Source organism: Anolis carolinensis, chromosome X, assembly GCF_035594765.1.
Source record: "Anolis carolinensis isolate JA03-04 chromosome X, rAnoCar3.1.pri, whole genome shotgun sequence".
Classification (NCBI taxonomy): Eukaryota; Metazoa; Chordata; class Lepidosauria; order Squamata; family Dactyloidae; genus Anolis; species Anolis carolinensis.
The window spans coordinates 8,743,997-8,770,848 of NC_085847.1; the positions used below are offsets into that span (position 1 = coordinate 8,743,997).

At 43.8% G+C, this 26,852-nt stretch overlaps 2 protein-coding genes across 5 annotated transcripts in view; one reads left to right on the forward strand and one right to left on the reverse strand.

Moving 5' to 3' along the window:
* The window catches only part of rnft2 (ring finger protein, transmembrane 2), a 41,907-nt gene extending 15,061 nt beyond the window's left edge, over positions 1-26,846 (reverse strand). For 2 of the 4 annotated variants that reach the window (XM_062958615.1, XM_062958614.1), the window contains exons 1-10: positions 21,548-21,686; positions 19,689-20,139; positions 17,374-17,855; positions 16,500-16,576; positions 15,789-15,889; positions 14,321-14,474; positions 9,094-9,243; positions 8,582-8,647; positions 7,924-8,025; positions 6,764-6,889 (exon numbers count right to left, since the gene is read on the reverse strand). In XM_062958615.1, the coding sequence (XP_062814685.1) occupies positions 6,764-6,889; positions 7,924-8,025; positions 8,582-8,647; positions 9,094-9,243; positions 14,321-14,474; positions 15,789-15,889; positions 16,500-16,576; positions 17,374-17,855; positions 19,689-19,771 (1,341 nt within the window). In that variant the 5' untranslated portion in view covers positions 19,772-20,139; positions 21,548-21,686. Of the gene's footprint in view, positions 1-5,563; positions 6,890-7,923; positions 8,026-8,581; positions 8,648-9,093; positions 9,244-14,320; positions 14,475-15,788; positions 15,890-16,499; positions 16,577-17,373; positions 17,856-19,688; positions 20,140-21,547; positions 21,687-24,214; positions 24,332-26,706 lie in introns of those variants that run through there. The other 2 variants (XM_062958616.1, XM_016994749.2) reach the window with 2 other exon arrangements.
* On the forward strand, positions 21,753-26,733 carry spring1 (SREBF pathway regulator in golgi 1). The gene is made up of 5 exons (XM_003222749.4): positions 21,753-21,886; positions 23,467-23,623; positions 24,325-24,476; positions 25,865-25,978; positions 26,068-26,733. The coding sequence occupies exons 1-5, from the start codon at positions 21,776-21,778 to the stop codon at positions 26,149-26,151; spliced, it is 618 nt and encodes a 205-aa protein (XP_003222797.2). The 5' UTR covers positions 21,753-21,775; the 3' UTR covers positions 26,152-26,733.
* Positions 26,847-26,852: the final 6 nt, after the last annotated feature.

The following is a 26,852-nucleotide window of genomic DNA, read 5'->3' on the forward strand; positions in this document are numbered from 1 at the left end:
CTGGGCTTGCTCGTGTTGTGCGCCTGGTTTCAAAAGGCAGAGGCAACACACGCCACAGATTGCTGCTGTTAAATATACAGTCTGACATCACCTTGAAAGGCTCAGCCAGGCTGGCTCAAGCCTGCTTGGCAGGCCGCTTCCGTTGTATTTTGCTCGATCGGCCTCAATGTGGCACGGCGTGTTAAATTAAAACCCTGTCTCTCCTTGCCAGCCCCGCCAACCCGTTTGGTCCCATGCCATCGGTGCTGCCAGTCGTTTCCCTTGCCATCCGCTGCTGGGCCGATGTGGGGTGGCGCTGTCAAAATTTTCAGCAGAGTTAATTATCTGCATTCAAACTTGGGCTGATAAGGCTTCTGGATGTGCCTCATGCAGAGCGGCACAGAAGCCCCAAAAAAAAAAACAAGGACTGGAGGCATTACCCTCTCTATGGGACTTGGCCAGCTGACTCAGCAGCGGGCAATGTTTTTATATGAGGAACAGCAGAGTACAGAAGAAGAAAACAGGATCCGTTGTGTACCATTGTTCCTGCTGGTTTTGCTGGGGGTAACTAGTAAAAATGAGGCTATGCAAGACAATACTTTCCTATCTCCTGGTTTTTGCGAGCATCCACCCCCACAAAATGCTCTTACGAAGTGTGGACTATGGACCACATTTGGCACCCAGGCACTCTTCTCATAGTAAACTCAGACAATTGAATGAAAGCAACCTAGGACTGGCAAAAAAGGGTCTGATTTTTATATGTTTGAGAGGCTCACTAGGTTATGTGCATTTGTCGATTACAATAATTTTATTTCAGACTCTCAGAGAATAAAAGGATAGCAGGAGATGAGAGAGAGACAGCAAAGCAAGGGGCTTGTCTATTTTTACTTTAACCCCTTCCACCATTGGCATGCAATATTGGACGTTAACCCCAAAGGGATTTTCTCCTCATCGGAAACAAATTGCCCACTTCTGGTTTATCCTAACCATTGGTACATTTTCTAATACAGAATACATTTTTTCCTCCCTCCCCTCCCTTTCATCCTAGGATGAAGATGTTTCCCTGGTCCTGCAGGATTGCAGCCTTTGAGAAGCAGATGCCAAGCTTGAGGTGGGAAGGCGAAGGAGGAGACTGAGCGTCGTGTGGATGGTGGGGCATTGCAGCAGCAAAGCCAGCATGCAGGAGCATGCTTTTTGTACAGAGGATGACGCGGAGAGAGAGTGAAGCTGTTTTGTGTTTACATACACCGGCCACCAGTGCATGCCTGGTACAGCCGAGGTCTGAATGGCGTGTGAATTGCTGGGTTAGTTAGTCTTGTCCCTCATGGCTGCTTCAGCGACAGGATGTGGGTGCCCCTTCTTCAATCACAGGGTGGCAACCACCCCATATTTTGGTGTGATCACAAACCAGTCTAATACTGGGATGGAGCTGGGAAGCAGCCTTGCTGGGGCAGCCAATGTGAGTGTGTATCGTCCTCTATTTCTCTCTCTTGCTGTCTCTGTGTCTCCATATGGGTGGGATGTAGATATCTCTGTCTAAAGGTTTTAAGTGGGGAGGGCAACTGTAAGGCTTCTCGGTAACCTTTAGTATTGTTTTTTCCTGGTGTTGCAAATAAGATTTGCCTGGAGAGGGAAGCTGTCTCCATGGTGCTATGTTGTCGTGTTGGTTTTAACAGAGAAATCTGTTTTAAGACATTTGGACCAAGAGATGTGTCTTTTGCTCATTCATATTTCTAGAGAAAGGAAGGGGTGTTTTTGTGGTGCTTTTGAACCTTCCTGCCTGATAGCTTTAAGCGTTTGCTGGGAGAAGCACAAATTGGTGCTTCTTGAAGATAGCTGATCATGAAGTAGGTGTTCCCCATAGTAACCCTTTATACCTCTTGGTTGTATTTGCAGTTTGTGGTTAAATAATGGGGTTTTTCTTTTATAATGCATCTTTCCAGGATTTTGTGATTGGGTCACCCTGGAAGGTGAAACCCAGTAGAGCTATTTTCTTTGAATAATGAACTGAAGCTGAAAGGTGTAGGTTTGATTTAAGGCAGGTAGACTGCCCCTCACCTAGGGAACTTAATTTCACTCTCCCTATTCAGCTATTTAAAAACATCAGTTTCAAAACGTGACATGTGTAATATTTTTGAAGGGATAGCTAGGAGTTTCAGCTCCTTCATTTTAATCTCGGTTTACTTGGAGGTTCTCTTGCCAACAAGCGCTGTTTTCTAAGTGACATGAAAATAGAATCCATGCTCACACGTGCTCTATCAGTCCCAGTTGAGTTTACAGTCATTCCTAAGGATCAGTTTCTGAAGGGCTCATTTAGGACCAGCCTGCTTTAAGCAAGCTATGTCTATTGCCCGAGGTTAACTCGGGTTTAGCTTTGGAATCTCTTTATTGTGCCAGGGTTTAGTTGTCTTACAGCAAGGGCACCTCTGAGCACATATAGAGTGCCTTTTCTCCTCCACTATCACTCCTTACAACCACAAGCCTTGCCACTACTCGGTGGGGAATGTTTTTCAGGCATAAAGGAACCTTCATGCCTTTCTCTGCAGTGTGCAGATAGGCAGAGTGTTCCAAAATGCTATGACTGGACCTCCGAATGCACACACAAGATAGAAAAAAAAGAGAAATAGACACGATGCCCCTCTTTTCACTTATGTGCTCACACATTCCTGCCACCCACCGTGCCTTTTAGAGGAACAAATGAAGGAGAAGTCTGCCAAAAAATTGATTGGGAAGAATGTTGCTCTCCTTCTGGCATCCTAAAATAGTCACTTTCAATGGCCTTGTAAAGACAACAGAGATTGCTGTATGAATTATATTGTTTGGATTTGTATTAGGAACCTTAGTCAAATGCGGACTTCCAAGTCCAGTAACAGTCAATGCCTGCAAGCATTTAAGTCCTGCACAATCCATATTTCTTACTGCAGTTGGCTTCAATTGCTGCATTCATGAACAAATATGGACTCATTATAGATTTTTAGAACTTGCAGATCAGCTAAATGTAGGGTTGGGAAGAGGGTTTCCAGGAAAAAAAAACTTAAGAGGGTATCAGCAGGTATTGCTTGTCACGCTACTAGCAGTGCCTGAAATCCCTTCTCCAACATAACCATGAAAGGAACAGAAGCTCCTTTAGAGGCTTTTAAACAGAGGCTGGATGGCCATCTGTCAGGGACACTTGGATTGTGCTTTTTCTGCATGGCAGGGGGTTGGTCTAGATGGCCCACGCGGTCTCTTCCAACATCCCCAATGTTCACTCTGACAATCCTGGTTAGGAAGGAGGTCATCAACAGAGGGATCCTCCTGCATTTGTTGGAATATGTGCAGCAAGAAAGAGTGCCCAACACTATTCAAGACAATGGACCCTGCAATTGTTTCTCCTAGTTTTTATGAGGAGGTTACTTCTTTGTAGCTTCTCATTACTTCTAGACTTTACCTCTGCAACAGTAGGACAGCCCTTGGGATGTTTGGTATTTTAAGATGGACAGATTCAGCAGGTTCTCCAGATGGTTTGGGCTTCCATCTCTTAGAAGCCCTTATCACAGGCCATGCTGGCTAGTGTTTCTTAGGGACTGAAGTCCAATGCAGCTGGAGGACCAAAGGCTGAGAAACATTGCTGTAAACCAGCCAATTTTTTTTGAAATTTTGAAACAGTCATGATTAGGGCCACAGAGTGTGAGGTATATGTGAAGGCCCTTTCTACTCTATTTACCTATTTATTTAGAGTCAATTGGTGCTGCTTCTGAATTGGGTCAATTGGTGCGTCTTCTGAATTAGGTCAATTGCTCTGCTTTTGTATTGGCCTCTCCTGCCCTGGTGCTAACGAAGCAAGAGCCAATTCACAGCTTTCTTTTTGTGACCTGAGTGCAAAGCAGGTGGGTCAAGTGCAGAAGGAATTTAACTCCCTTTCAGCGACAAACAAAAACCTTCAGAGCCCTAAGTCCTTCCAATAAAATATTACTAAGGCATGGTAATTGAAATGGTTTTCATAAATAAATGTCAATTAAGACCCATTTGCCTCTCTGGCTTAAAGGCATGCAGTTGGTTGGCAGCTCTAATTTAGCGTTCATTACTGCACATAAATAAGAGCTTGGAAAACCTACTTTTTTGGTTATATAATTCCCAGAATCCTCCAGGGAACATGGATGAGTGGTTTGGGGAGTTGGAGTCCCAAATGTCACCTTTCCAAGCTTTGTAACAATCATATAATGAACAAGCTAGTGAACTGATTTTACATGCCTATCCTTGCGTTTTGTCTACATGTCACACCTTTGGAAGTGCAAAGATGTTTTGTGCACGTTACAGTCTGGAGGAATTCGGGGAGCGATAGACCTCCAAAAGTAACTATTCCAAGCTCTGATTCACAGACACATCGAAACAATACTTGAAAACTTGCAGGCATGAGCCAATGGGTGCTGTAAGCAGTTGAATTTTGCTGCAAACAGGCAGAACTGGGCATTACATCCTGGGAGTCTTACACACTACACGGTTATAGCTGCTGGATTCCACTTTAATTGCTATGGCAACATCCTATGGAACCCTGGGATTTGCAGTTTAGGGGGTCATGTTAGAATTCTCAGCCAGAGAATGCTAATGCTTCCCCAAACTAGAAACCCTAGGCTTTCACAGGATGCAGCCTTAGCAGTTAAGGTGGAATTAAAGTACTATAATGGTGTCATGTAAAAGGGCCCCTGGAAAAGGACAGTTTCCTGCATTCTTTCATTATATCCTTGGGGCATTTGTCCAACACTTTCTGATGGCTTGATAATGTTTTTTCCACTCTGGTTTGATTGTATACTATTGTGATACGCCTCTTTTTTCTATTGTAAACCAGTTTGAACATGTGGTGGATATACAAGACTTGTTTGACACAAATAAATATGGTGGGAGCTATAGCTTGGCTGTAGTCTAATGTAGACACAGCAACCTGCAGCCTGTGATTGCTTTCGTGATTCGTAGACACATGCTTTCAAGGCCTTTGTATCATTCCTTACACAGAAATGACCTTCATTGAGGAAATTTGAAAAATTGAGTTGATCTGATGGGGGGGGAAACAGCCTTCCTATCTCCACTGAAAAAAATGTTCCGTCAAAACCCCAACAGGTCTGCTAGGAAAAGAGTTTGCGTGGAGACATCTCCCATTGTATACAGACTTGGCCTCCCTGATAGCTTGGCAAACAGCTGTTTGGCTGGCTCTCAAGAGCTAGGTTTTACTGGGGAAGCAAGATCTACCTTCTGTCCCTGTCCCACATAATGACTAGGATTTGTGGAATGGCACAACCTCCTTCTCCACCCCAGAAGGCATCCATCCTGATCTAAGGCAACAGTGACTTCTTGCCTTCCAGCTGTTTTTGGCCACAAGTTTGCCAAAGCGGAGATTCGAAAGCAATCACATGGCCTTTAAGGGTTGAACCAAGCTTCTTTTGTGCTGAAAAAAATGTGAAGTGTTGACATGACCAGTGACAGGTGGAGCTGCCTTTGCAAAACTCCCTCTGCGCACACTGCAAGTGGAATAAGTCACTTCTGGAGTTTCACTTGCGATTTGATGGGACTTTTTTGCCGTTTTGTAAAAGGAATTTCCTATACTGGGTACTTTGTACATATTTGTATTGTCTTTATTAAAAAAGCAGCAACAAAGATTCAAGGTGTCATCTCTTTCTCTGTTGTCCCTTTGTTCAAAATGTCCAGTTTCCATGGAGTGCTAATCTCCATCGCCTTTTTCCTTGCAAGACCAGCAAAACAGAGTCTTGTGTTTCAAGGAAAGCACCTGGGCTCCCAAACCAGCCTGCCTCACTGGTCTCCCCATTCAAATAGAGGACGGACAACTCTGGGAACTCCATGTTATATCAATTCTGATTAAGACACAAGTTTTAAAATTGATTAATGCAGAACAAGCCTTAGGGAGATACATGCCACTGAACGTTAGCCATACAATACTGTCTCATCGGGTTATTATCATTATTATTGTTTACTTATATAGCGCTATCGATATATAAGGAAAACAACCAAAACCAGTGAGTCCTGTCAAAGATGTTCAATGTAAAATATATGTATGTATACACAGAAACTTCTGGTCCCAAACATTTCAGATAAAGAACGTTCAACCTGTACAAGATTATAAACCAAGATTAAATTTTCCAAAAGCTTTGGAAACCAAAAAATGTTTGATATGATGGCATAAAATTAATGCATGGACAACACAAACACCGTTAGGACCAACTATCAGTTTGAGAGCAAATTCATTGAAAGAATCATTTGGGCAGACGCAACTGGGAACATGGGTTTCTCTGAGAAGATACAAAATGCTCTGGTTGGGTCAAGATTAAACTCCATTTAATCCAGCATCCTATTTCCAAAAGTGGTTGAATAAATGCTTGCCACAGTGACCTCCACCAAAGCTACTGCTGTTCTCCACAGCTCAAACATTCCATTGCAGGGTCACATTTTTGGACAACTCTAGAACCCCATACCATCATGATCATTAGCCATGCTATTTGGGGGATTCTGGGAGTTATAATCTGGAAGGTAACTCCCTGGATATGGTGGTTCCCTTTAGTCATCATGACCACTAGCCACCAACTGTGAGACCCCTTCTGAAGCCATCTGAGCTAGTGGTCATTGACGCATCTTGTGACGGCCGGTTTAATTAATTCATGATGTTGTGTATGAAGAAAGTAAGGGAGAAGGAAAGCTACAACTTCCAGTACATATGCAGGTAAATACTTCCCACTTCCTCACCCCCAAAACAAGATGTCTCCTAATTTATGCTATTTCCTAAAACTCAATACACCTGGAAATGAGCAGAGGTGGTACCATCTTTCCAGCATCGCAAGGTTTCCACAGCCGCAGAGCGGCAGAGTGGACACGTCTTCTCCCGGTCAAACCAAAGGCAGAGGCATTCTTCACAAAAAACATGCTGCACAGACAAAAGAAAACCCTGAATGAAGAGGTACACCTAGAAAAACATATTTATAAAAAAACGAAAGCCTTGCGTGGAGCCTAGGTGCCCCAAATATTTGACACTGTTATTTTACATCCTCCCAGCTACCCAGGTCACTGTGTAAGGCAGATTTAAGCTGCCAATCTAAATTTCCAACCATGCCCAATGCCTGATGTAGCATTTATCCTAGAAATTGTAGGCCAGAGAAGAGCTTGGCTTATATCTGCCTACTGTTCAAAGCCCAGGACAGACATCACTATGCCAAGTACTAATACCAGACATAAATGACCACTATATTGAATTCTGTGCCACATACTGAACTCTGTGCTCAGGTGTTCTGACTGAGGAAACACACATTATATGTAGGTTTAAAAAAGAATGGTTAAAGATGACACTTTGGCAAGGCCAAGAGACACAAAGAGAGGCAGGTAATAAAATAATAATAATAATAATAATAATAATAATAATAATAATAATAATAATAATAATAAAGGTTGAACTTGTCTAACTCAGCCCTCCCCCAGGTGCTTCTATATTCTAAAAAAGACATGAGACTATTCAGTTATAGACATCCCACATCATCTCTGTTGTCTGCACAGGTGTCCTAGCTGAGTCTCTTATAATAATAATAATAATAATTTCCCTTCATCCTAATCAACATTCTCCCCGCCCTACCCCTTGATGGCCCTAATGTGCTGTTCCAGGACACTGGGGAATTTAAAACATGACCCCAAATGGCCATTGGTGGATAGACAGAGGTTATCTAAGTGTTCCTGCCCCTCCAGTAAGCCCATCAGAGGAGCCAAGGTTGTAGAGAGATGCCCACAAGAAGTCACCAGGCTCCAGTCTGCTAGGTAGCAAAGACTCTGGGACTCTTATCAGAAAAATCTATACTCCACTGGTGTGCTTTGCACTCCCCACAACTAACTGAGCATACTCAGTAAACAGAACATCATTGGACAAATTGCCCTGTGCCACCTCACTCCAAGAAAGGAAAAGAAAGAAAGAACCTGGCATAAGAGGATCAGCGGCTCTCTGAACTCAGCCTGGCAGATGGCACAGATGTCACCCGCCTCACTGCACTGCTGGTTAGTTGCACGGACCCCATAGCTCTGTCAAAGAGAAAGCACACGGTTCAATGCTGTAACACAAATGGTGGCAACAGCCAGCAATTTATAACTAAAGAAATTCACAAAAAGATAAAAGCAACCAATCTTGGGCTTAGCAAAAACACTGCCTGGGCGCTGGACTCAAGAGGACTTGGGCTCAACTCAGCAGGACTGGGAAGCCTTTGGCCCTCCAGAAGTGTTGGACTACAGCTTCCAAAATTCCTGGTAAAAACAATGGAAGCTGTATGCTAAAACCTACAGAGTGCCAAAGGTTCTCCCCACCCCATCTTAAGGGCTAAGGGGAAGGATCAGGCGACCGAACAGCAGGCTATGAAAACAGATTGGGGGATTCTAGTCCCAAGACCCATACAATGATCAAGTTAAGATAGGTCATATTGGGGGGGGGGGGGGGGAGTACTGCTAAGGAGGTGACAGCTGGGCTGGCCATCTCAGTTCAACTCTCACCTGACAAGTCTGACAGGAGCAAATCCTTTAGCACCCACAAGGGCAAAGAGACAATTATGTTAATTATAGAAATGCAAAGCAGCTGCCTACCTACCTGAGGGGTACAGAAGAACTTTAGTGCCTTCCGGACGCTTCCCACACGGCCACAGATGTCAAAGGACTAGAGAGGAAAAGATGTAGACATTCCTTACAGATTGCATGCAAAGTGTCATCACATTTTCAGTATAGCTCCCGAGTGGCTTCCCAAGGTAAGCTGGGACCAATTGGCACCCAATGGTGCTTAGGAAGCTGCTTATTGGTACACCAATTCCAAAGATGGGCCTTGCTTGTCCCTCCAGATGATGCTTGGACTGAAACTCCCAGAATCCTGCAGCATAGCTGTCTAGAAATGCTGGAAGTTGACATCTCAGCACCTAAAAGGACACAGATTCCCACCTAGCTCAAGGCTCTCTCCCTTTTCCCTAGCTCCTCAGAAACACAGGCAGAGAATGTCTTCCTCATCACTTGCTAACTAATCCTTTTCATGGGAGATGCTGGGCACAGAATGCAAGCAAAGAGAAACAGCTGTAAGGAAAGTCATCACCGAACCACAGGCCATCAACTTACTTTGCAGAGACTGTACATGATCAGGAGAATCCCTCCGAGGAAATAACTGCCGGATGGATCATCGCCCATGATGTACTTGTACCATAGCTGGATGGGGACCAGGGAACGGAAGAGCTGGCTCAGCTCCTCAATGACTAAGTAGAATTTTCCCTGAAATACACAAAGGTGAGCATAAGAGAGAGGCAATGTGGTCTCATGGCTCAAGCGCCAGACAAGAACTTTGAAGATCTAGGGTCCAGTTCTAACACAACCATGAAAATGACTGGGTGACATTGGGCCAGTCGCCCGCTCCCAACTTGACTTCATAGAGTTGTTGTGATGCTGAAGGGAGGGGGATGGGAGCCATGCAGGTTATCTGAGTCCACACTGCCATACATTCCAGTTCAAAGCAAACAATGGGGGATTTTATTCAGCTGTGTGGAATTTCCTCAAATTGATGGAACAGAAAAAAAACATTTATTTGATTAAAATTTCTGAATAAGCACACTTTCCCAAAATTCTGTAAAAGTCAGTAGGCCGCAAAGTCGTTGTGTAATATTTTATTTTGAAGTCAAAGCCAGTCCATTTCTATGGACTCTGAATTACCCAAAATTGCTTCCAACTGACTTGACAGCCCTGCTCAAAATAATTGGAAGAAATGTGGGATATGAATGTAAGAGGCTGAAAATAACCAAAGGGTGAAAATAGGGTGAAGGGACAACCCCCCTGACATGCAGAAAGACATAAAGTGCATTTGGACACACATTCACTATAGGGCTTGTAACTCCCCTGGGGGGTATTTAAAAAAGGACCATTCTTCCTGAAACGCTACCCTGGTTAAGCACACTGGCAGAAAGTGCAGCCTCTTTGTTGAAAAGTTCTGTGCATGTGGTTGTATACATAAGTCAGTTCACTTAAACACAATAAATTGCCAAGGGACCTGCAAAGCAATCTTGCTCCGTGTTTACCTCCTGGCAGAGTGCACTCAGGGGGCTGGAAGGACGGCAAGAAAAATACAGTCATTGCCACCTTCCATCCCTAGGAGACAGCACTCTTGCTGTATCCTCACTCCAACGCCACTGACCCAATCTTGGCCTTGTTTTTACGGCCAACCTAAATCTATAGATTTCAGGGGTGACAGGTCAAAGACACCTGCACGTTGCCATGACTGAGTAAAACCTCTTGGAAAATTGGGACCTCATTATTATTCACTGTATTTTTATCCTGTGTTTTGGCCTATATAGGGACCCAAGAGGACTAATTCTTCTACTGCTTCCCATCAGCACTGGAGATGTGAATCAAGTCATCAGGATGTGGGGTACTGCTCAAGAGGAGATTTCCTGCAGACCCAGAAAGGGAAGGTTTTGCTCCCCTGCCTAGCTCACACATTCTCTAACATTGCTCCCTTGTCAAAAGCGAGGAAGAGCTGCAGGGACTGAGCCCGCCAGGGTCCCCGAGGAGAGCGGCAGGCGAGGCCCACTCCCGCTGGGTCCCCCCAGGATGAGATCATTCCGCAGGCTGTCCTTGCGTGGAACAAATCGAAGCCTACCGAGAGCTCCGGCATCCACATGATCTCATATCCCTGGGGAGACCCAGTGAGGTCATGCCAGCGCTTACTCAAGGACCTGAGCTCCCTCCCTCCCAGTTTAATCTTTGGAGGGGGGGCTGTGGAACAATTCTGTAACAGCAACAATCTGAGATCCTAGTTGCAGGCAATTTAACAGATTAGCAGGGAGGTGCTGGACAGAAAAGCAACCTCATTGCACTGCAGGGGGAGTCATTTTGAAAGCAGGAAAGCAATGAAAGATCCAGAGACCTAGCTGAGGTCAGGCCTTCCCCCCTTCACTTCTTCCTGCTGCAAGCCCTGCTCAGCACTCATCCCAGCTACTAAGACTGACCATGCTTTCTTTATTATTTGATTTCTATTCTGCTTTTCTATCAGAACTGGAACTCAGGGAAGCTTGCTCTTCACAAGACCTTGGACTGCTCAGCCATGGAAACCCACCCTGATCGTGTCACTCTGTCTCGGCCTCAGATGAAGGCAAAGCCCTTCTGAGCAAATCTCGCCAAGAAAACCCTTAGGATTGCTGTACATCAGAAATGACAGGAAAGAACACAACTGAAAGCAATATGCCTAACTAGCTCAGGGAGACTTTCATACAGGTAATTATAGGGCAACATTCAAAACCAAACTAACGTAAGGACAGCTGTGCATGGATTAGACCCAAATCCTTTCTTAGTCCAGGATTCACACAGTGGCCAATTGGCTGCAATGTGAAAACACCAGCATCTTCCACCAGAGTAACTGGTACATTTACTCCTTCTGGTACCGAAGGCAATATACAGCTATTAAGACCTGTAACAACTGAAAAAACTTTTCTTCCAAGTAAGAATGAACAAGCTACCTGTGATCATGTTATCCGGTCTAAAGTTTGCTGTCCATAAGAGAACATAAGCTCACAGTTCTTTCACACAGAGGTCCACACCTAGTTTCCTCCAACTTTCTGCATTTCAGCAGTCTAGTGTGTGTGTATAGGTGAGAGGGGCCTACCAAAGAGCCACCTTTTGTCCAACCCTTGCATTAGATAAGTGGCTCCCAACCTGCAGATGGCTGCTGAGTGGATAACAATCATGCCGAGGAGCCACGGAGAACCTTGCTCTTCTGTGAATTTGTCACATCACCTTTCAAAACATTTAAGGAGCCCTGGACAAGACAACATTCAAACTTCTCTTCGCTTATGATCGTTGTCCAGTGGTGGCATACAAGACCCTTGACCACTGGCCTGAGCATCTCCTCCCCTCCCACCCCTCAGAACCGCTGTTTTCCTTCACCCAAAAAGCCCAAAGGTTGCTGGAGCAGCAGTGCCGGAGCCCTGCTGAACAGCTGCGCTCCTCCTGCCCTCAGGAGAGCCTTGGCTACACCTCTGGTGTGTTGACTGTCCTCCATTAAAAACAAACAACAAGCACTTACCATTTGGCTCAATAGAAAAATGAATTAAAGTAAATTAAAACGGCCTGAGCCATGTGGCTCCTGGAGGCGTCCATTGTTATGCCCGTGGCAAATGGCAGATTCTCATTTACTCAGCTAAGGAGAGACAGCTTGAGGGGTGTGGAGCATTAGAAAAAGTGGAGGGAGGGCAAGAGAAAGAAGCAGGAATGCTCTGGGTGGAAATGGAGGAACTACCAGATGCCTGGTTTCCTCTTCTTCCCCCCATGGATTCCTCTTTCGAATCTTCACTCAACTCACAAGAAAATGTCACAGCCATCAACTCTGCTATAAAAAATCTCCCCTGGAAGATAGCTTAATGTGGGAAATGGGACTGCCAGTTGAAAAATAGGACAAGGCTCATGTGTTTTGTCACACAGAGGAGGGCATTTCAGCCAAAAGGACTTGTATGAGAAACAATACCTGTTCAAATTCTACATAAACACAAGCTGTGTATGGTTTTTCCCCTAGCAGAAAGCAAGATATAGCCACAAACAGATTGCTTTGTGGGTTTCATGGGGCATGAACACACATGATGGGACACCACAGCTTCCACAAACCCTTCCTTTATATGCTTGCCTTCACCCTTAGAGTTGGAGAATTCATCCCACTTCAGACAGCCCAGTTTTATTTTTTCAACGTAACAAAATCATATTGAAATTGTATGTAATGTAGAATATATTAGTAGAGAAAATGATTTTAAATCACAATCCAGAATTTACTGCATGGATCCTCTACAACAGTGTTGTTTGCAAGTTGGCAATAATTTGAAAAAATAATGAAAAGGACGGAGACTCAAGCTGATGAGTGTTGCAATCAAGATGGAGCGGTTCAGAATGGGGCATCTGCACAGAGAACCATTAGAAGGCCCCTGACAGATGCAATCTTCCCAGCCTCCTTGTCTGGTGGAAAATACAGGCCCAGTCCCTTTCTTCTCTTGGACAAGGATTAATGAGAACCTGGGAGAGCTCTTAGACAAGCAAGCAAAGGCTGTGAACCTCTTCCAGCGCCGCAATTTGTCTTGAGCTGACTATACATCGCTCACGTGTCAGGTGGTTGGGTTTTTTCTCCCTGAAGCTGGATTATGCTGTGACCCGGCCCATTAATCTCCTCAAATAAAATAATAATAATCATTATCATCAGAGGGGCGAAGATTCCTTGGACCACTGCCAGGGATAAATTAATAGGCCTTCTGAGCACCCCGTGCGCAGGAACAAACCTTTCCAACCAAACCAACCCACAAAAACACCATTTAGAATCGCTTCTGTTCCTGGCTTGAAATTTTGGCCCGGGTTGAATAATAATAGTGTACATTTAATACAGAGGGGGTCCTCCATCAGTCTTCATCACAAAAGCATTTCGGTGCAAATGAAAAGCAGAAAAATATGGGGAGCAAAGGAACAACAGAACACAAGGACTTTGCCCCAATTGTCATCCTTGTTCTCATATTTCTTCTTAATTCTCCAAATTTAACTGGCAAATGGGGACCTTTGTAGCTGTTACAGGGACATTTACACATCACTATAAGCTTTAGCCACACATTGTCTCACTGCTGACCAAAGAAACCAGAGTTTTAACCATTTCTGGTTGTTTTTTTCCCATATCCTTTCTGTCGCCTCTTACTTATGGGTGAGCAAACAAGCCATAGTTGCGGGTTCAAGTGTTACTAGAGGCCATGGTTTAAACAGACCAAAGTTTTTAAGCAAATCAAAAACAGTGAATTCAGATGGTAATTTGTGGCATGTCAACAAATCATGCATTTCTAGTAGAAGTGGGTCCATGCATTACAACAAACCAAATTTCAACACATATGGACTCTGGGAGGTGCAGGATGCAAAATGATGAATCAGGAGGGGAAAACCACTCCATCCAACTAAATAAACTGAAGTGCCTGGAAGCTGCACTCAACCAAATGACAGATGTGCTAACTTAGCTTCTAAACCAATTCTGGATCATCTTGTAGCTACTTAAGATTAGGAAGCCAGTAGCAACCCTACACTGTTGCCTTTCTCTCCAGTTTTATCCTCTGAACAACCCTGTGAAGTAGGTTAGGCTGAAAGTGACTGGCCGAAGTTCAGCCAGTGAGTTTCATAGATCAATGAGAACAAGAACCCACAACTTGAGTTACAGCGTGATTCATTACACCACGAGAACATCTGTTCTCCCCCTCCCATACATAAGACAAAAAGAACACTTTCTAAAAGATCCACTCATAAAGAAGGAAATTTAATTACCACCAGAGTGAGAGGTGAACTTCTTTACCTTTGATTTAACGGCCAGAACGATTTTGGGCAAGGCGACAATGAGGCATTTCAAAGCGATGGTAAGATATTTGAGTACGAAGTCAGAGATCCCCACAATCCACATCAGATCAAAGAAATCCAGCTTCTCCAGGTTAGGTTTCAGGAATATGAGGCTGAAGAATACAAGATAGTATGGTGCGAGCATTGTTAATTGAATTATGCCTCTTGCAACTCTCCCAGTAAAAAAAAATGAACCAAGGACTGCAACAAGAACAACCTAAAGGTTCTCAACAGTCCTTCTAAAAAATGTAGCAAATTCGAGTTCAACTCAAGGATCTATGTATGCATAGTTGATAAACAGCACTGACAAATGTCCAAAAGCACAAAGAATCAATAGTTGTTCATTATGACACCTAGGAACAAGGCACCCGAGGTCAGAGCAGATGATCACCAATAATCCAGACAGTGGGGAAACTTCAGAAATGAAATGAATTAATTACTTTTCCCCCATTAAAAATCAGACACTTAATAACTGTGTCAGGTATGGAGTTTTGAAACTCATTTGCTGTGAATGTTAACATGACTTCACCGACAACTGACTTTGTTAATTAGGCACAAGCCACAATCCAAGTTCGTGGTTTGGTGTTATGAACATTTGCTTGCTTTGAGCCACAAGGGAAACAAATAAAAAATGAGGAAGACAAACCATGGCTGCAAACCATAAAGTCCATGGTTGAAACAACAAACCATGGTTAACGTAAACCATGGCTTGTCATGATGATGAGCATGACAGACAGCGACACTGGAGTATCCTAGCAAATGATTATCATGAAAGATCCAAGCCTCAGCAAGGATTAGGTTCACATACTCTCCTTTTCCTATTTTGTCATTTTCAGATGTAAGGAAGGAACTTTTAGGAGCTGCACCCAAAAGCACTATTGCATAACCCTGAAACTTTAAAGTATAATACGAGGCCATTATAGAATGTTTGCCCATGCTTATGTTAGTGTTCAATGGGGAACTGAGCTGAAACAAGGAAGAAGTGGGGAATTGAAATAAAAATACTCACAATATGGGCACAGCACAACGGATAAAATGAAATCCTAAAAACAAAAAACAAAGGCAGAAAAGCAAAAATGAGAGACTTGACACTAAACCGATGAAAACGAAAAGAAGAACAACCAAACCCACAAACAAGTCAGCCAGGGAACGGAAGCAAAACAACATAACTCCTAAGTGAATGTGGCACATTCCTGATAAACGATGGAAATGAAGATGTGGTGAATCCAACCCAACAGTGGCTAATGGTGTTCCAACAGACTCTTTGACCACATTATGACTTTTCTACAGAAGAAGGACCTACCTAACCTGCCACCGCCACAAGATTTCAACCTTCTTTCATTTGAGAAAGGAGACACTCTCCATTTTTCTGACTGGAACTGCTTTTTCCATCCCCACCCCATTCCCAGCACACAAAGTTTATTCACCTGTTATACAATTGTTGGGAGCTGAACGTATAGAGCAAATATAGAGTGTTCCCGGCAAGGAAGGCCAGGATCCAGAAAACCATCAGCACTGACCTCTTTTCCTGAGGAAGGAAAGAAAACGTGAGTCCTGGGACTTTTAAGCTTTGTAGTTGCTTTGCATTTTAAACCAAGGAAGAAAAAAAAATCTAATCTGCTGACCCTCTTTACTCCTGCCTTTACTTGCCTTCCATGTGTCATACTGGAGACTCTAAGTACTGCAAGGCAGAAACCTATTCTCTTCCATTGGTACAAAGAAAATAAATAAATCTAAATTTTGAATAAACTTTGCTAAATATTAGAAGTGCTACTCAGGCAATCCCGACATGGCTGGATTTCCAAATGCTTGGAGGACCTCCCTATATTTTCTTTTATTGTGTTGTTAAATGTGCTATGTTTTGTTGTTCTATTATATTTTGTTATATTGTATTGTTCTGGGCATGGCCCCATGTAAGCCGCCCCTAGTCCCCATTGGGGAGATGGTGGCGGGGTATAAATAAAGTTTATTATTTATTATTATTATTATTATTATTATTATAAGTGTTAACTCCATCCTGGGAAAATAACTTATCCTAGCCTCTTGGCCTACATACAGTCTTTCCCAAGAGCCTTGAGATCACTCTGAACCATATCCATTTTCAGGCTACTCTTTAAGAGGCCCAGACCTTCACCCACCTTCAAGGAGACTTGCTCTCGGAGAGTTGAGTTGGCATATGCAAATGTGCTGGCCATGCCAATACACAGAGCAATTCCTAAAAAAAAAAAAAAAACAAGTGAGGAAAAACTTGTATGCCAAGCATATAACAATCAATAGTCACCTCACCTTGAACCAAGGCACCACAGCTTTCAGTTCTGAACATTTGCAAAACAGGGCCATTAGCAATCTACATCCTGTCATCCACCGTCTAACCTTCCTCAACCATACGTTGAATCACAACTTCCATCCCCTGGCTGGGGATGATGGGAATGTTGAACAACACATCTCCATGTTGAGAAAGGTTGATACAATCATTGTTGCTTAATAAGGAAAGCTTGTCAGGGGATCTCATGCTAAGGCAATGTGAAATGAACTGGAGTTATCAATATGTCTGTGCACACATGATGCCTCATGTCCTAAGGAATGGGTTAGGCTCTATTTCTTCCTTCCATCCATCCATCCAATTCAAGCATGATGTTTTGAATGGGTGACTAATAAACCAAAGCATAATAATTCAGTCAAGATGCAGAAGAACTTCAATGGGAGCACATGTGTCTTGTAATTGTATTGCATTTTCCCCAAATAAATACATTTCATCAGCTTGGTTGAACCATTTAAAAAGAAATTGCCTCTTTTACTTTTTCTCTATGGTAATATCTCTTATTGTTTCATATAGCACCATTTTGTACTTGTTTTTAAGACACAAAAAAACAAAAAAATAGTATACCCTTTTTCCAGTTGGTTTCAAGTGTTTGTTGGGTAACAACCCTGCCTGCACAAAGTTAGAAACGCTGGATGTTTGTCTTCTAATTCCTCAAGACACCCCCCTATGTTCTTAAATTAAGTGCTTACCAAGCTTGTGCTGGAAACAGACTTTAGCCAAGAGAATCATGATGAACGGAAGCCCCTTCTGTAGCCAAGAGATGACAGCTTTCAGCTCAGATAGGGCAGGGGCGGGTGTCCCAGGCTGCTCCTCAAAGCCTTCCTCGCTATGGCCGTGGCGGTCGCTGCCAGCCATGTGCAGGAGGGAGGATCCTCGCTGGTGGCTGTGGTGGTAATGCTGGGGTTGCTGGCGGTGATGGTAAGGACCTCCTTCTGTACGGCTTACCCCTTCTTCCCGCGGCACAGGCATCTGAATGAACACTTCCCCGCCTCCTGCTGTAGACCCCAGGACCAAACTGGACTGGAAAGGGGTGGCTGTGATTGTTCCGGATGGGATGCCCCCCAGTCCTGAGAAAAGCTGCTGGGGAGGAGGAGACGGCTCTGTCTTCAGGCCTTCAAAGACTCCACCTTCATCCACACTTGTCTCAGAGGTGATGGTTTGACTCCGGCTTCTGCCATACACAAGGAGAAAGACATCAACAAAAGGTCTGGCTGCTCAGTAAGGGATCTTGGAGGCAGCTGCTGTATATCTTGCCCATTGTAGGAAGGCAAACACAGCTCCACTGCGATCCCATTCCTTCCCAGCTCAAGCACTGTTTATTACAGACAGGTTGCTACAACCTGACATCAAAACTGTGTGTGTCTGTCTCCAGGCTTGTTCAGAAATCTGTGAATGCATTTGACTACAAATCTGGAAAGCAGGCTTCGACTCCCCACTCAGCCATGGAAACCCCATAGATGGGCTTGGACAAGTCATGCTTTCTCAGATTCAGATGAAGGCAAAGGCAAATTCCCTCTGAACAAATCTGCCAATAAAATATCATGGTAGGTTTGCCGTAAGTTAGAAATAGCTTAAAAGGCACACCACAGCAACCACAGCCTAAAGCAGCTCCACATTCTCTCCTGACCTTTCCACCTGCCAATGAAATCATCCAAGTTTAGAGCTAGTGTGCATCAACTATTCCTTTACCTCAGTTCTCCTTGCCAGATATCCCCCAAACTAAGCAAAGTATCACCAGACATCTCTCCCCATTCTACAGACCAAATACAGATTTTTACAACTATTCCCAAAGGCCAGGCTGACACAAATATCAAACAGGGAATAGAAGCCACACAATACTTTACAGTGGGGCCCTACAGTCCCAGATGAATGGGACACATACTTCTAATAGAGTCTCTGGGGGTTTAGGACTAAAGCCACAGAGACCTTTCAGCACTGTGAACATCTGAAACACGTACAAGGCCTCCAAGGTACCTGGTAGAGACTAAGCTCACAATCCTATCCTATGGGGCTGCCTCTAGAGTGAAGGGTAACACTTCCAAGAGAGGCAACAAAAATGGGTAATTGTTTTTAAAATAAGAACAGATGCATGGCTCTAAAGAAGAAAGTCTTAATTTGTACCTACAGACTGTGTATCTTTCTAAACAGAGATGTTTATATTTGTCTAATGAAACCCCTTATTATTTTTTTAAACAGGCCTAATGCAAAACAATGCAGGAAAGTGACGAAGAAATCAAAGCACACAAGAAATACTGGCTCATCCAAGACTAAGCCTGTCTCCTCATAATTCAATAAAAAGGGCTTCTTAACATCTGACAAACATCTATTGACTCCAGCATTCTACATCAATCCCTCCACATTTGCAGTTTTGACTATTGTGGATTTCATTACAAATGCAATCTCTAGGTCCTCCAGTGTGACTCAGTGGTCAACATTCTCCAGTCATGCTGGAGGACCTAGAGATTCCTAGAAAAAAGATATCTCTAGGTCCTCCAATGCAAGTCTGTTTAGCTTCTATTTATTTATTTTGGGAATTTCTATCCTGCCTTTCTCCAGTTGGACTCAAAGGCGGCTCACAACATTGTTATAAACAAGTAGCATAACATAAACTATTCGTTAAAACAAACCATAGAAGTAGTAAAAAGCCATTAAGAGTAGTAATAGCTTCTAACAGATGATAACCACTGGGTAGCACTGGAATACCTAGAAATTCTGGGAGAGGTGTTTTCTCAGGTAAAACAGGGCATTGTGCACAAGACCTACCCATGTCCCACCACACAGCATCCAAAAACTACCACAAGATTATAATCGGTGAGGCAGAAAATCCCACAACCATTTTACCAAGATCCTGGCTCTAATTGCAATAAGAACAATGTAAGTAACAGTTTGCTACCCTTTTGAAATGCCCAGAAACAGTTGCCCAAGGCAGCCACTGGTAACATCAGCCTTGACCAGAGAGGTTCTTGGCTGTAAGTTGACATTCCATTAAAGAAATCTAACTCACCTTTCAGGAGGAAGGCTATCCGTGATACTGCTGTGCCTTCTCTGCATCTTCCTTAACACTTTAAAGCACAATACGCTCAGCATGAAAGTGGCAGATCAGTAGGGACCAGCGGCGAAAATAGTTGCACAGGGTAGCTAGAGTCTCTCCTCAGGTTCCCATTCACTCAGTGACATACTGCATGGAATTCTACTTGAAAAGAGCAGGCCACAACTCAACAGGTGGAAAGCAGATTTCCAAAGCTCCACAGCAAACAGGTTAACAGTATCCAGTACAGAATGGTTTCCAGAAGGAACAGGAAACAATTGAATCTTCCTCTCATTCAGTACCAACATTCAACAGGTGAGTTTCAAAAGCCACGATTAGGAAGGAAGATCGATCAACGGGTCAAGCAAAAGAGAAACAAATGGCTACAGAGGGAGGATCAGTCGCATCTCCTTCAGATGTTCCACTCCTGTGACCCAAAGAAAGGAGATAAAGTCAGAAAACAAACCAGGAAAGGAAACATTTCTCAACAGGCAACACATTGCTCACTCAATTTTTCCTTGCCAATATGTGGTGGGACATAATACACCAGAAATGAATAAAATGATGCATGGGGGTAGAGTTTTCTAGATTCCCTGTACTCCTTATGAGACTCTACCGTATATATCTTCTGAACAGGGGCACAGGCAGCAAAGGAAACATCACAGGGGTGTTCACCCTTCCTTATGCTATCCGAAGCTGATTATATATACAGTAGAGTCTCACTTATCCAAGCCTCGCTTATCCAAGTTTCTGGATTATCCAAGCCATTTTTGTAGTCAATGTTTTCAATATATCGTGATATTTTGGTGCTAAATTCGTAAATACAGTAATTACAGCATAACATTACTGGGTATTGAACTACTTTTTCGGTCAAATTTGTTGTATAACGTGATGTTTTGGTGCTTAATTTGTAAAATCATAACCGAATCTGATGTTTTAATAAGGAGGCTTTTCTTTAATCCCTCCTTATTTTCCAAGATATTTGCTTATCCAAGTTTCTGCTGGCCCGTTTAGCTTGGATAAGTGAGACTCTACTGTATATGTGTGTACATATATATATACAGTAGAGTCTCACTTATCCAAGACTTGCTTATCCAAGCTTCTGGATTATCCAAGCCATTTTTGTAGTCCAGGTTTTCAATATATCATGATATTTTGGTGCTAAATTCATAAATACAGTAATTACAACATAACATTACTGCATATTGAACTACTTTTTTCTATCAAATGCGTTGTATAACATGATGTTTTGGTGCTTAATTTGTAAAATCATAACCTAATTTGATGTTTAATAGGCTTTTCCTTAATCCCTCCTTATTATCCAAGATATTCGCTTATCCAAGCTTCTGCTGGCCTGTTTAACTTGGATAAGTGAGACTCTACTGTATGTATATATATATATATATATGAAGCTGATATAATATAAATTATATTATATTATATCAGCTTTGGATAGCATAGGGAAGGGTGCACACCCCTGTGATGTTTCCTTTGCTGCCTGTGCCCCTGTTCAGAAGATTTTCCCTCACTTTCTGTTCCTGTGAGAATTGGATTTTGAAAAAGGGTGGCTTGTTGTGGAAACAAGGCTTGGTGCTAGAGCTTCAGCAGGGGCCCCATTTCCCTCGGCGAATAACCCTTCCAGGAGGCCCCTCAGCCCAGAGGCCTTCTTTCCAAGGGAGCCTGAGGAGAACAGACCGGAGGGAAGGGCCCGGGCTGAGGCCTCTTGGCCAGCACTAGGCCTCAAAGGCGGCCGGGGGGAAAGGAAGGAAGGAAGGAAGGAAGGAAGGAAGGAATGGCTTTTCTCCTCAGCTTCCCTCAAGCAACGCAAGGTTTACCTGTCTCCCGGCTGGACAGCTCCTCGAGCCCTTTCCCCTCCCGGCCTCTTGCGTCACTTCCGGCTCCACCCTCCTTCCGGAACCGGACGCCCCGGTCAGCCTTGTGCCTGGGCCGGGGAGAAGGTGGGCCGGAAGTCAGCCCCCCGCCCCGCCTTGGCCTCGGCTTGCGTGCGGCCTCGTGAGCCTCCGTGCCGGCCTCCCCCGCCTCGCCTCGCCTCGCCTCCCCTCATGGTGCAGCTGCTGGGCCTGGTGTGGCGGAGGCTGCTGCGCAAGCGCTGGGTGCTGGGCGTCGTCTTCGGCCTCTCGCTCGTCTACTTCCTCAGCAGCACCTTCAAGCAGGTCAGCTGACCCCCCCCCCCCCCCCCGCCCTGACCACTTCAGGCAGGGAGCTTCTTGGCAGAATGGGGTTGGACTGGATGGCCCATGAGGTCTCTTCCGATTCTATGATTCTATGCTCGCTTCGAACTGAAACACTCGGGCAGATGGAGATGGGTTTCATCAGGACCCAGGGTAACCTTCCTACCTTAATAATAATAATAATAATAATAATAATAATAATAATAATAATAAGTCGGTCACGACTGGACTTAATATCAGAGGAAACCTTTACCTTATTATTATTATTATTTTGTTGTATGACACAGCAAACAAAATCCCAAGTCGAATACTTCCCAAGTGTCTAGGACTGTGTGATGTATTTTCAGATGATCCTAGACACTTGGGAAGTGTTCGACTTGGGATTTTGTGATACGAAATCCAGCATATCTTTCTTGTTTGCTGTGTCATATAATAATAATAATAAGGTAAAGGTTTCCCCTGACGTTAAGTCCAGTCATGACCAACTCAAGGTTGGTGCTCATCTCCATTTCTAAGCCAAAGAGCCAGCGTTGTCCGTAGACACCTCCAAGGTCATGTGGCCACTGGCATGACTGCATGGAGCGCTGTTACCTTCCTGCCAGAGCAGTACCTATTGATCTACTCACATTTGCATGTTTTCGAACTGCTAGGTTGGCAGGAGCTGGGGCTAACAGCGGGCACCCACTCCGCTCCCGGGATTTGAACCTGGGACCTTTTGGTCCATAAGTTCAGCAGCTCAGCGCTTTAATACACTATGCCACCAGGGGCCCTATAATAAAGTATTATTATTATTATTATACTTTATTTATACCCCGCCACCATCTCCCCGCAGGGACTCGGGGTGGCTCACATTGTTACAAAAGTAACAACACAAATACATTAGCACAATATACACAGGTTAAAACACAATAAGGTAATAAAACAAAAGTTAAGACAACAGTAATAATATCAAACAACCACCAATACAATTCAGTCAAACTTCATAGGTGGGGGGACTGCAGCAGCAATATAAAGATAGAATCGTTAGATTAAATTACCCAGACAAGAGGGACCTAGTAAAATTCAGAATAGAATTATAATGAGGCTGGTCATCCAATGGCTGTCTCTCCAAAGGCCAACCTAAACATCCAAGTTTTCAATTGTTTATTAAAGGAGGATAGAGAGGGCGCCAACTTTTCTACCCAAACCGTTTAGAGCTTTATAGAGCTTTGAACCGTTTAGAGCTTTATAGAGCTTTAGAGCTTTGAAGCCCACCTTGAATTGGGCTTCAAATGGAGTTCCCCCAATAATGCTTAGATTCTTTTTTTCAAGCCACTGCTTGCTGTATTTGCTCCTTAAATCAAGACCTCCAGCCACTGAACACACGCTCACAGGATCCATCACTGCACGCACCCTTCATAGGATGAGTGTCCCTTCTCTCCAACATTTGTGACTGTGTGCACACACTACCATCCGTTCCTTTTGTGGCCTTCCAAGATGTCACTGAGTTAAATCCGCCCCCCGCCTCCCCCCCCCCCGAGTAACTCGGTCAATCCATGTCCTACGCTGCTGTTTTGTTGCAGGAAGAGCGAGTGCTATGGGACCGAAATCTCCCCCAGGCGCAAGACGAAGACCATCCCATTGCATGGAAAGTCCAGTTCAGTCCCGGGAACGGCAGTCAGCAGGGGAACCAGTGTCGAAACTCAGTCCAAGGGAAGCTGCTGATCACGGATGAGCTGGGTAAGTCTCTTCATTCAGTGCCTGGGTGGTGCATTGGTTAGAGCAGGCTTTCCTCAATCTGGATTACCTAAAAGAGTTTGAGCTCCAATGCCTGTCAGGCAAAGGCCCCATCTGCACTGCCATATAATGCAGTTTGAAACTACATTATTTGGCAGTGTAGATGGGCCCCTAGTCATTGTGGGTAACACTTAGGAGTTGGTTTTGTAGTCCAAAAGGACGGCACTAGGAAGTTCCAAACCAGAGAACATCCAGGGAGTGCTAAACTATGATCGTAGAGACACAGATTCCCTATTCAGCCATGAAGCTTGCCTACTGACCTGGATTAGTTACAATCCAAAGTCTTTGGGAGCATTTTTTCAAGACTTCTCCTTCTGATAGAATTGAAAGCTGTGAAAAGTTGTTTTAAACCAACACACACACTTTCTGATGATGGTGATAATAATAATAATAATAATAGTTTTCTATCCTGCCACCATCTCCCAAAGGGACTCGGGGCGGCTTGCAAGGCATGTACTAGTGCAGCAAAATATACAGAATACAATAAAATACTCTCTCTAGATGCACTGCCATAGATACTTGACAAGAGCCTACCTTTTCCCACTCTTCTACTTCATCCACTCTGTTTCTAATTCTCTGTGAATATTCAGGGCTTGTCAATCTTCCCCTTCTCTGATTACATCTTTGGTGGTCTTTTCTTGTAGGTTATATCTGTGAACGGAAGGACGTGTTGGTGAACGGTTGTTGCAATGTCGATGCACCCGGCACGAAGCTGTACAGCTGTGAGAGCTGCCTGTCAAATGGCTGTTGCAGTGTGTACGAGGCCTGCGTTTCCTGCTGCTTGCAGCCCAACAAGGTAAAGAGGACTTCATTGTAATGTGGGCTATTTGGGAGGTATGTCCTCTCCTCTTCTCAAAATTCTAAGTTTTTATATATTTTGGAGTCTACTTCTTTGCCTAGTTTTGCTGTACTTGAGTCAACACCCGCAGATGGTGTTTACTATTAACGGAAATGATAAAAATCCCATTACTGAATAATAACCAATAGTGGAAATAAACAAGAGGGAGGGCTCCACCAAACGGCACCTTCACATTAATTAATCCATTATATTAGGAAAAGCATTCCTGTCTATCCTGGCAGCAGGGTTTGTTTTTAAAGAGCTCAGTTTGTAATGCATCTGCTTATATGAATGTTGATGCCCTGCATAGTGGTGCAAAGTGCGCTATTCTAAACTGTCATTTGGTAAACATGGACCTTCTTTTCACCAAATGCAACAAAGGAAGGACACAACACAAAAATTATCATAAACTACCAAATTTGGTTTCCAAAATCAGTTTGAAGCAGGAAGCTGTGGTTGGAACTCTACCTCAAGATGTAAGGAAGTCTCTTGGCAACAACATAGAGCAAAGTTTTTCAAACTGTGCTCCTCCAGATGTTTTGGACTTCAGCTCCCACGATTCCTAACAACTGGTAAGGTGGTTGGGATTTCTTTAAGCTGAAGTCCAAAACACAGTAAATACTACAGCATATTCCAGTTGACCACCCCAGGGTCTACCTGGCATGTCAGTAGTGCTTTGGAAGAACTGGAATAAAACACAAGATGTGAGAGTATCATCATTCACAAAGTACAAGGATTAAAATGCAATACTACTTTGATCATCCAAAATTCCCCTACAAATGCCAATCCAGTGAGAGGTTGTATGGATCTAGTGAATTCTGTGCTACCACTGATAAACACATCAAACAGAATAATGACAGTTACTTGATTTTGCGCTAGGATGACTCACAGACAGGAGTACATCTCATTTGTTTACTTGGAACCAGCAGCAGCGAATATGTTCAACCTTCGCATTTACTTGGAAGGTTGTTTTTGTTGTTTGCCTTCATGTCCAACTTTTCTTTTCTTGGCGGAATCAGCAACTGTTATTCCACTCAGAAAAATGCCTCCGAGTTTTACTCGTAGTAAACATTAAAGTACAAGAAGGATCCATCTGTGGTTCCAAGTAGCTCCAGCTGTAACTTCTGGCTTTGAAATGCAGAAAGATATACAAGTTTACAATCTCTGTTTTGTGTCAGGAAACCTGTGATATCCTTGAATGAACATTTTGAATAGAGGATATGGGGTCACTGTTTGAATAGTAAATGCGGGGGAAACTGCTTCAGGCCAATGTAAGATATGTATGGGCATGCCTTCACATCCACCTTGTCTTTTTTGTAACCATCAGAAATGTCTGTTTTATTCAGCAACAGGTTCTGGAAAATTTTTTGAATCGAGCGGCAGTGGCCTTCCGGAATCTTTTTCTTTCTGTGGAGGATCATTTTGAGCTGTGTCTGGCAAAATGCAGGACCTCGTCGCAGGTGAGACGAGAGGGACCTTTGGTAGCCATGCTGTAGTTTCCCTAGTGCTTGGCCTTCCCTATAACATTTCCTCTTTCTCTCCTGTCCAGAGCGTCCAGCACGAAAACACCTATCGGAACCCAATTGCCAAATATTGCTATGGGGAGTACCCCCCCGATCTCTTGTCTGTGTGAACCAGTAGAGCAAACTGGTACCAGCGCGAGAGAAGTGGACTGGAGTTGGCAACAAAAGGAAGAGCAACGTCGCAGCTACTTAGGCTAGTGCATTTGCTTGAACTTGCTTTGTACTTTCACCACCCTGGACAGTTGACTTGTTAACATCTCCCTTCTGTTGTTAAACGGAACCAAGATGCCAGATATCTCCAACCATTGGACACAAAAGATCATGGTCAAACCTTGCATCCCAGATCTGGTCAGTCAAGCTCCATGTTAAAAGACAGGTGTATATTTCTGTGGCTCGTGGCCTATTTTGGACTGATGGACAAATGAAGCTCAGGAGAAAGACTGTAAACCCACGGAGTGGGAGAAGAATGCTATGCTCTGAAGACCGTCGTCTTTTTGTAAATATTATTTATTGGAATCATGCAGACAGTATTAGCTCTAGATGTATTTGATGTATTTCCTGAAGCTGATATCAGAGGAGTGTCAGCATTAGTGTAAGAATGCAGAAAAAGCATTTATTTGGTTTTCAGGCTTGGGATGGCAAAGTATTTCCTTGAAAAATCTTACCTGTAAATGCATTCTGTACATGAAAAAGCTGATACTTGTGATCATTTGGTGGTGGTGGTGCTGCTTGGTCCCCCGCTCAGTGGAACAGTAAATAGCCCAGGATGCTTTGCTGCTCCCAGTGTCAACAGGAGACTTGGAGGAAAGCA